This window comes from Castor canadensis, chromosome 3 (assembly GCF_047511655.1).
Source record: "Castor canadensis chromosome 3, mCasCan1.hap1v2, whole genome shotgun sequence".
Lineage (NCBI taxonomy): Eukaryota > Metazoa > Chordata > Mammalia > Rodentia > Castoridae > Castor > Castor canadensis.
The window spans coordinates 5,991,927-6,001,926 of NC_133388.1; the positions used below are offsets into that span (position 1 = coordinate 5,991,927).

Sequence of the window (10,000 nt, forward strand, 5' to 3'; positions counted from 1 at the left end):
GGCCCGGCCACCTGCTTAAGATGGAGGCAGGGACAATGCTTCCCTGTATGTAGATACAATTCAGTGAGGGGAGTCCCTGAACTCCTGGCCTATTGGTTTCTCTGAGGGGCCACATGTCACTAAGGTATGGAGCTGGGTGGGTGGGTAGGGCTCCAGGCCATGGCATCCTGGTCTGGTGTCCTTGGTGACCCCAGGGTCTCTGAGCCACCTCTTCCTCTGCCCCAGCCACCAGCTCTGCAGCCCTACAAACAGCACTTTCTGCCACTGCCATTCTGGAACTGGAGCTGCACCAGCCCTCCAGCCAGCTGTTCTTAGACCCTGAGCTGCAGTCATGGGATACCCCATCATCCTTTTTAACAGCTGCAGGGAAGAGAGGGGAGAGACAACAAGCCGGCCTTCCCAAGTGATGGGATGAGCCAAGCCAGGCCAGTAGCAGTGGTCCTTGCACTGTAGTCCCGTAAGTCCTACTACAACCAACACTCCGGGATGACTTGGTGTGCCCTGACAGGCCCCTTGCCAGTCTTTCCAGCCTGGGCTCTGTTCTGACCTGTGTTGGTCCCAGAGGAAGGAATGGAGCAGATGCAACATTTGTGGACAATACCTAGAGCCCCTGACTGTGCTCATTGGTGTTCCAATATCTACTCCTCACAGGTGGCCTTTTATTCCATCTTACAAGTGAGAACACTGAAGCAGGAAAGCGTATCAGGGCATTACATCTGGCTGATGGATACAACTGGGAGGTCCCATGAGCCATAGAAGCTACTGTGACTAACAGAGGCCTCTTTCCATAGCATGTTCTAGTTGGTCCTAGTGGGAATCAGTAGGGAGAGGCACAGGCCTGCTGCACAGGGATGCAGACCTGCTTTGTCAGTATAGGGAGGGGTGGAGGTGGAGGTAGTGATGGAGGTGGTGGTGGTGCATGTAGAGGTGATGGTTATTTGTTGTGATGGTGGAGGTGGAGGTGATGTAGGTAGAGATGTAAGTGGTGGAGATGGAGGTAGGGAAAAAGGTGGAAGTCGTGACGGAGGTGATGGTAGAAGTTGATGGTGATGAGGGAGGTGATGGTGATGAGGGAGGTGATGGAGATAGTGGTGGATGTAGAAGTCAAGGTGGTGGTGATCATGATAATGACAATGTCGTCTGGGCTGTCTGGTGAAGGGAAGATGGGACTGAGGTGGGAGGAAAGAAGCTATGGAAGACCAGGGTAGAGTTCCAAAGGGACTTAATGTTCACCCCTTAACACTTGTGAGGGTCAGGTGTAGAGGCATACCTACTCCATTTGTCCCAGGTTCCTTGGGGGTGTCTGTAGAACCAGCCTGTGCCCGGGAAGGATTTGGTGCTATTTATGAACACTGGAAAGGGATCAGAGCAGATGGACATTAAAGTAGGTAGCTCAGTGCTCCCAAGGCCAAGGTCTGGGAAGGTGGGGCAGGGGGAAGAGGGGCTGGCTCTTGGCTGTCGCTGCTTCACACCTGGCAGGCTTCCTCAGAGCTGTCTTGGCCCACCCCATGTCCTCATCTGCTCGCAAGACCTCTCACCCCAGTGCACATTTGCACTGGACCAACCTGGTCTTGTGCCTGTTTCTAATGTGGTCCCCTCAGAGGCTCCTGAGAGGTCACTGCCTGTGGGAGCCTTCTCGGACACTTTTTTACTCCCTCTGGCATTGTTCTTGCTGCCCTGCAGAGCCACAGTCCCAAGGGAGGCTCCAGGCCTCTGAAAGCATTAGGGCCCTGTGCCCAGCACTATGGGCAAACAGCTGAGGTTTCTGGTGTTTGTGGAAGGAAGGGTAGTTCTGGATTTACCACCAACTTGGCTGTAAGAATATGGACCACTGCCAGGTCTTTCCATGTTCCTCAGTTTACCATCCAGTCAACAGGGCAGGCTGGATGGCCTCCAGGGAGGATGCCAGGAGGTGCTGCCCAGGAATGGGGCTGGCAGCTTTGGTGAAAACTTCAGCAGTCACTCAAGTGTGAACCCAGCTTGGCAGAGCTGAACAGGCTGAAGGGGCCCCAGGAAGCCCCCTCTCCCAGGAGACAGGAGACCGCCTTTCTCCTCTGTAGGTTGACATGGCAACAGCCTCCTCCTCCTGGGCTGGGAAGGCCTGGGCTGAGTCATGGGCCCAACTGGGAAGATGACAGGGTCTCCCTGCAGGACAGTGGCTCCCATCCAGACTCAGTGGGAGGCAGGGTGGGGGGAGGGGAGGACCAGAACTGGGAAGACCACAGGAGGATGCTGACCCAAGAACTGGCAGGCCCTTTTGGTACCAGCTCAGCCTGACCTCAGGGCCCCTTTGACGAAGTGTAGCCCCAATTTTGCCTTTTCCCAAGATGAGTGGGTGCTTTGGCATGGACAGGACGAAGCTGACTGCACATATGGAGGCCATTCTGCTTCACCTGCCCGAGGGCCTGGTGAAGACAACTGAAGTCCACAGAGAGGACTCAGGCAGACTTAATGCCCCAGCATGGGGGAGGGGCACAGGGAGGGGAGCTGGAACTGCTCAGCCAACATGCCTCTAGAAAGCTCTGTGCAGGAGCCCGCAGAGCAGACACCATGAGTAAAGTATTCCCTCCAGAGCTAATAAAAAGTATGGACAAGAAGTTATCACTGAAATTCAATGGTGGCAGACATGTCCAAGGAATATTGCGGGGATGTGATCCCTTCATGAATCTTGCAATAGATGAATGTGTGGAGACGGTAGCTAGTGGGCAACAGAGCAATACTGGAATGGTGGTAATGTGAGGAAATAGTACCATCATGTTAGAAGCCTTGGAACAAGTTTAAATTATGACTGTTCAGCAGAGAAATCCACATTCCCTCTCCGAAGGGCCTGTTTCACTATGAAGTAAAAACTGGGTCATGTGCGTTTTCATATTAAACTTTTTTAAAAAATAAACTTTTGTAATACTCAAGAAAACCAAACAAACCCGAAAGAAAGCTTTTTGCCTTACCATAGCCTCCTGCCGTGGGGCCAAGCCTGCCCAGACACCCACTAGGGAGGGCCCTGAGGATGTGGGGGAGGCACAACAGCCTCACAGACTTCATGCCTTGCCCACTTCTTGCCCAAACTTCTGCTTCTGGGTGCCCAGCTCCACCCTGAGGAAGGTATAGATGAGGGCAAAGATGGGTGGAGGTGCAGCGATGTATGGCTGCCTTTGGGAAGATGGTACCAACTGAGTCTCAGATTCAAGAGGGGCGGCTCAGGTTCCCTCCTGAGGGTCAGCTGCTCCCTACCTCAACCCCAGGCGGCCTTCCCAGTCTATGCCCTGTCTCCCTGGGACTCCCTCTCCCATAGTCCCTTCAGTAGGGGCAATCCTGGGGAAAGAGGAGGGATGTCACCTGTCATCAGCCCTATCCCAGTCTGCCCACCCCATGGGGTATGTACATATGGTGGTACCTGGGACAGAGTCCCAAATACCCACTGCCCCCCCCCAGTCCCTGCCCTTCTGTCCCTAGGAATAATCACAGCCTTCTCCACCTGTGGAGGCTTTATTACACTGTCATCGTGAGGACCACGGTGTGTGAAATAGGAAGACAGCGTGCATTGCTAGTAGTGTACAGGCTGGCCATGCAAACAAATGTCCCAGCCAAGCGCTAAGTGGGAAGAGCTGTCCTCTGGGATCACCTTCCTGGGGCAGCGCAGCAGTGAGACCACTGGCAGAGCAGGCCCTGGGGACCCCACACGGCAGGTGGCACCTGGACCTCCTCCTCATCCCCCTTTCCCATGCTCTCCCACACAAGTAGTGTGCACATTTCATCTGAACCGTGCTGGTTATAAAGTTAAAACTGATTCTCTTTTACATTAACTTCACAGTAACTGCACAGAAAACAGAGTCCAGTGTTGGTACTCAAGATAGGTTTTCTCCCTCCCTTAGAAAGCACTTGGGGGAAAACCAAGTGCCTGTTAGGGAGACCTCGAACAAGCAGGAGACCTTCACGGTTCCCGCAGAGGCCCAGAAGCAGTCTCCAGCACACAGATCTGGGTTTGTAACTAGCCCAGCTGGGCCCATCCTGGGATGCCCAGCTGTGACACACACACACACACACACACACACACACACACACACGCACACACAGAAAACCCAGGTTTTGGAGCATATCGTACATCACACAAAGTCCTGCCAGTCCTTCCAGAGGTGGAAGTCAGGAGCCAGGGACAATTGGAAGCAGGAGTCCCCTCCCATAACTCTTTCTGCATTATGGCTAGTCCAAGGCCACAGACCCTGGAGCATCACTGAGAGGCACTGGCCTCTCAGACCAGCTGCAGATACACCAGGAGGGCCAAAAGCCTAGAGAGGTGAACTACAGATCCTTCCACCCATGGGGAAGACCAACTGTCACTTCACTCCAGACCAGGCAGATGAATAAATAGAATGTCAAGTTTTATCAGGTGAAGAGACAGTAACTTAGACTTGGCTCAACTCTGCCTTTAGTGCCACTTCCAATCTGCAGAAACAGCCCTGATGATCTGCAGAAAGCCAGGTGTCCAGGCAGCCCTGCCACCTGGTGACCTCCACAGGCTGGGGCCACCCCTGCTCTACCTCACCCCCTTCCCACAACAATAGAGGTTCTGGCAGCAAGACTTGCTTGGTGAGTGGGTGGGTGAAGCAGCTGCAAAGGTAGGGGGTGTGTCCTTCACATTCTAGGGATACCAGCCTCCTAAGGCTACAGATGAAGGTGGGGACTGTGACTCTGGCCCAGCAGGTACATGCCTGCCTCCCCCTTCCCATGTAACCAGCCGCTCCCACCCACACAAACATTGTGCCTGGTAATTAGGGCAGCCTCTGGCCCTATGGTTGGTGCTGTAGCAATGACCACAGTGTCAGGGAGATTCCTAGCAGGGGAGACCCTCAGGGTTCCCACCGGGGCCCAGCAGCAGGCTGCAGCCCACAGAGCTCCACTCATGGCAGGGGCTCATTACTAGCTCCCTTGGCCCCATCCCAGGATGTTCAGAAGCCCTGGACTCGGTGCTCAGGCCTGTCACCCACACCAGCAGTCCTTTGCCAACTTCCTGCAGTCTCTTCCTAAAGAGAATTCATTTCCAGATTTCCATCTTCTCTGCCCAAAGTTACGGTGCACCAGGAGCTCACACTCTGGAGGACCTACATTCCACCCCACTGACAGTATCTCCAGGGCCACCTGGACTTAGCAGACCCTCAGGGTCCCTGCCGGAGCTGTGATCCCGGTGACAACAGCTGTGCCTTCATGGCCCCTGCTGGTACTCACAGTGCCCCAAGCCTTCCCAGAGGGGTTCCCGCTGCCACTCACTAGGAGTGGTCTGTTCCCTCCAAGCTTTAACTTTCCTGATATGTGAGTCATTCTCTTAGGGTGACACCAGGCTCACAAGGACACCCCTGAACATGCCAGAGGGGCAGTCAGGGAAGTCTCAGGACAGAGACAACTGGGCCACCTCAGACTGAGGAACCAAGGTCCTCAGTACATTTGGGTCAGATTCCTCCAGAACTTGACTAGAGGAGACACTGAGAGTTTGGCCCAGCCTGGGGAAGGACACAACCTGAAGTGCAGTGTGGAAGGAAGGCAAAGCAAGAGGAAGGCAGCCTGAGTCACTAGTCTGGGTTTTTCTAAGCGGCAGCAGCATTCTTCAGGTGAACAGGTGGAGCCATCCAACCTTGGAGGCTTCCACCTGGCCAAATTTCCTTATCATCCTAGAGTTCCACCCCAGAGGCCCTACCCTCTCCCCTCCCCCACCCCAGGAATTCAGAGCCATGTATCACACCAGCAGGGACTTGACCAAGCCATAATGGAACTTGCGGACATGGCGATACAGGTCCCCAGACTGTGTGAACCGGCGATCACACCAGCGGCAGGCGTGCGGCTTCTCCCGCGTGTGGACCACAGCATGCCGGCTCAGGTTGTGTGAGTACTGGAAGCTCTTGCCACACTGCACGCACGTGTAGGGCTTCTCCCCTGAGTGTGTCCGCTCGTGCCTCTTCAGTGTGTAAGTGCAGGAGAAGGTCTTGCTGCAGAGTGGGCAGGTGGGCACCGTGCCGTCAGGTGAGAACTGAGCTCGAGCACCATCCCGCTCTCGGAAGTGGGTGCTGAGATGCAGCTGCAGTGCATGGGCACTGGGGAACAGCTTGCAGCACAGTGGGCAGATGCAGAGTTGCCCGCCGGTACCCAACTCCTCCATGCTTGCCACTGGCTCTGTACCCAGTTCAAGCTGCTGGTTGCTAGCTCCATGGATGGGTAGTGGCTCCAAGCCCACTGCCAGGCCCTGGGCTGCAGAAGCACAGGCTGAAGGTGGAAGGCTGCCGGGGCTCTGGGTGCTGCTGCTATCTTCCTGTTCAGAAAGCAAGTCCTGCTCATCCTTCACCAGTGGCTGGACTCTTTGCTGCACCCAGCCGCAGAGGGGTGTCTGGAGGGTACAGGGTGGGTGAACAGGCTTCTGTCTTGGGCCAGGCTTCAGCGACAGGTCCAAGGCCCTATCCGACTCTCCTGGGGCTTGCCAAGGAGGAGACCCACATGCTTGAAGAGGCGCAGCAGTCTTGACCCCTGCTGGGGGTAGCTTGGCCTTCTGGGCGGTTGGGCTGAAGTCAGGGGTCCACGTAGGCAAGGGGAATGGTGGCTGGTCAGGTGGCTCTGCCCCAGGAGCGGGGGTCCCCTGGTCCAGAACCTGATCCTTCTCTCTGAGCCTGCCCTTGCAGACCTTGACGATGTCATACATGTGCAGGTAGCTGGCAGCAGCCAGGACGTCCTCGACAGGCAGGCTGCGCAGGTCCAGGCGGCCCTCGTACATGAAGTCCAGCAGGCGACCGAAGGCGGGCGCCGTAACGATGTCGCTGTTGAGTCGTACCGTGTCACGGCTGCCCGCGGGCCGGTCCCTGTAGAAGAGATGGAAGTAGACGCTGCACGCAGCCAGCACCGCGCGGTGGGCAGGAAAGCGCGCGTCACCCACCAGCACCGTGCAGTCGCAAAGGAAGCCCAGTTCGCGCTGCTGCCTCAGACGGCCCAGCAGTCGCCCGCCGTGCTCCGGGAACTCCATGCCGTTGCCGTCATCACCTGGGCACAAACGGGACGCCTGTCAGCGCGCCGTGACCGCCGGGCACCCCGACGCGCCCTTCCCGGGTGCAGGCAGCGCGCAAAGAGCGGCGCGGGAGTGACGCGCGCAATCGCCTGCCCGGAGCCGCCCTGGGCACCTGCCCGGAGCAGGAAAAACTCGATCAAAAGTAAACAGAAGCGGCTCCGCCGCGGGGGCGGGGCTCGGGGCGCGGCGGAGAGGCCCCAGCCGCGCGAACCTAAGCTGGCCGGGTCCGCGCTCCTGAACTTCACTCAGGGACCGTCGCCCGCCACGTCCCCCGATCCTCAAGTCGCAGCACAGCCGCCCGCCCGCGCCACCCCGCCGCCTCCAGCTGCCGCCGCCACCGCCGGCCCCATTTATGGCAGCGCGGCCGCTGGGAGCGGCCGGCGGGGCGGGCGGAGCAGGGAGACCGCCCCCGCGCTCACCTCCGCCGCAGCGCAGCTCTCCGGTCGCCGTCCGCGCAGCGCGCCCTCCCGGTGCAGCCCCGCGCGGCGGGAGGCGCGCCCCGGCGGGGAGGGCGCGGGAACCCGGACGGCGCCGGGCGGGGCGCGCTCCAACTTGGCCGGCCCGGCACCGCCCGCCGCTTGCCCCGCCCCAGAGAGCGAAACTCGGGGCGGGGGCTGGAGGGGGCGGGTCGAGGCGACTTCCCGGAGTGGCGGAACCGCTGAGGTCACCTCGCCATCCCTTCCCTGTCTGCCTCACCCGGCGGGTCCCGCGTGCCACTAACCGGGACGCTGCTGTGGGAGGGGATGCGGGACTCAGCTGGGGGTGGGTGAGGGCTCTCTCGCGATACTTAACAGTCTGGGCCTCCGTGCCCCCCAACGGGGTCGCGACTGCGCCAGTCTGCGAAGGGACAGTGCCGAAGCACCGGCTTCGACTGGGGCCGACGCTGAGGCAAACACAGAGGGCACAGTGCGGACCACTTGGGGGAGGCACAGGCTCTGGGATGGGCGAGGGGCGCCGGAGGGAGATGGTAAATCTTAAAAAACAAACACCCTCTTTTTTTCTTGGGAGCCTCCTTTTGAATTTAAGTTAACTTAGCTGGACCCACTTTCAGATGCAAGCAGGATCTCCACTCTGGACTCCAGCACGGGGGATTTCTGCCCTTTGCAGACCCTGGACTAGGCCAGGCTTGCTCCGTGTCCCAGTGCACAGGATAGGGCATGTCATGCCACAAAGGAGAGGGCAGAAACCCTTCCGAACTGGGGTAGGCAGCAAACAGGAGACATGGAGCGGGTCAGCACTGGGATCCTGAGACATGTTCCTGGGGAAAAGCAGGGGCATGAAGGTGTGAAAGGAGACACCTGGTTCTTTGGGGGGGGGTTTAAGGAAATAGCTAGAAAGTAATAAATAGAGCAGTGGTTTTGCAGCAGTTGGGGTCCTCCAGCACCCCACTCCCCATCCTCTGCTGTCTGGGAAGCCTTTTTCCAGGTCACAGTGTGAGTGGCTTCCTTGTCTGAGCAGGCTTCAGTCACCCTGGACATGGGTCAATGCTCTTATGCCTTTTGGGTGAGGGAGGGTAGGTAATGTGCAGGTGTGTGGGGGAAGAGCACACAGCAGGCACTAAATTGGTGAGCCAGGGTTCCAGCCTGGCTAGCCTCATTCTCCATTTCTTTCCTGCAATGCCAGGGAGCCCAGGGATGGAAGATGTGGGGGATGGGTACAGCCAAAGCTGATGGAGGGTGGGAGCATGAAGGAGGCCTTGAGCTGGTGGGGTGGTGCTGGAGGAGGGGCTGCATTACAGAGAACAGATATCTAGGTAGTCTGAGGCAGGCTCAGCGGAGAGCTCCCCTGCCTTGCTCCTCAGACACTTGGGGACAGAGTATGCAGTTGTTGGATGGGGAACTCCTTGCTGGCGTGAGGAGAGCTCTCAGGGATCCGTTGCAAATCAGGTGGGTGCCAGAGGCCCTAGAGCCCACCAAAATCAGGATCTAAAGTCTATGGGAAGGAAAGCCACAGTGTTATACTAAAAGGTGATTCCTTGTTTATCTGAAATTCAAATTTGACTGGACATTTGCACTTTTATTTCCTCAATCTGGCAACTGAAACTTATAACCTAGAGTCACACTGCACTCAGTCACTAAGACACTCAAGAGGCAGCAAGGCCCCATGCCTACTTGCTCCAACTCTGAGGATCCCTACCTGGGAGCACAGAGCCTTGCTTCTGCCCCTCTCAGCTCTGGGAGCAACTCTGAGCCTCCATGAACCTTAATAATCCTCATCTGCAAAATGGGACTCAGAGCACATCACAGCCTGGGGCTCAGGCCCCCTTTGCCAGGGCCGAGGCTGCTGTGAATCCTTGGCCAGGGTTGGTCATATCCATACCCCCACCCCATTCCTAATCCAATCCTCCACAGCAGCTGGCCAGCATTGCCTCCCCAGCCCAGCCCCTTACCTGCCCTGCCTGGCTGTCAGACAAAAAAGTTGTGGGATGCAGAGCTGGTTAGGTCAGCAAGTTGCCTGTGGGGCCTGGAAGGTCTGTCCAGTTAGGGATGAGCCAGAGGAGAGAGAGGGAACAGTGGGAGAGAGATCCCCTCCTCCTCTCAGGTTGTAAGATCTGAGTTCAAGTTCCTCTTGCCTGCCCTGTTCTGGGAGGAGAGGCTAGTTCAGGCAGCCCAAAGTTGGTGCTCAGAGCCCTACTGGCCTCTGGCCCTAGGATCCCTCCCTGCTGGCCAGTGTGGTCTCAGACACAGGGATGACAGGAGGCTGTCACAGAGCTCAGTCAGGGTGGTGGTGATGCGGCAGAGCTTCTCTAGACTCAGGGCAACCATCTGGCCTGGAAGCTGCCCCAAGGCTCCACCCTGCAGCTGCTGCCCAGACCTTACAGCCTGGACACCAGCCCTCTTGTCATGCCCAACACCAGCAGCTACAGAAGGTGACAGGACAGGAGTCCCTAGTGCTTGGGGAATGGGGCGGGGGCAGCAGTTTTTGTTAGAAACATCTGGCTGGGAACACCTCAGTAGT

The 10,000-nt window shown here is 57.5% G+C and overlaps 1 protein-coding gene and 1 pseudogene across 1 annotated transcript; one reads left to right on the forward strand and one right to left on the reverse strand.

Annotated features, from left to right (window-relative positions):
* The first annotated feature begins 1,467 nt into the window (after positions 1-1,467).
* On the forward strand, positions 1,468-3,448 carry LOC141421466 (small nuclear ribonucleoprotein G pseudogene; annotated as a pseudogene).
* A 914-nt stretch (positions 3,449-4,362) lies between these two features.
* Positions 4,363-7,566, reverse strand: Zbtb42 (zinc finger and BTB domain containing 42). Its single transcript, XM_020172012.2, has 2 exons — positions 7,462-7,566; positions 4,363-7,017 (listed from the first exon to the last, which is right to left on the reverse strand). The coding sequence occupies exon 2, from the start codon at positions 6,998-7,000 to the stop codon at positions 5,729-5,731; it is 1,272 nt and encodes a 423-aa protein (XP_020027601.1). The 5' UTR covers positions 7,001-7,017; positions 7,462-7,566; the 3' UTR covers positions 4,363-5,728.
* Between the last annotated feature and the right edge of the window lie 2,434 nt (positions 7,567-10,000).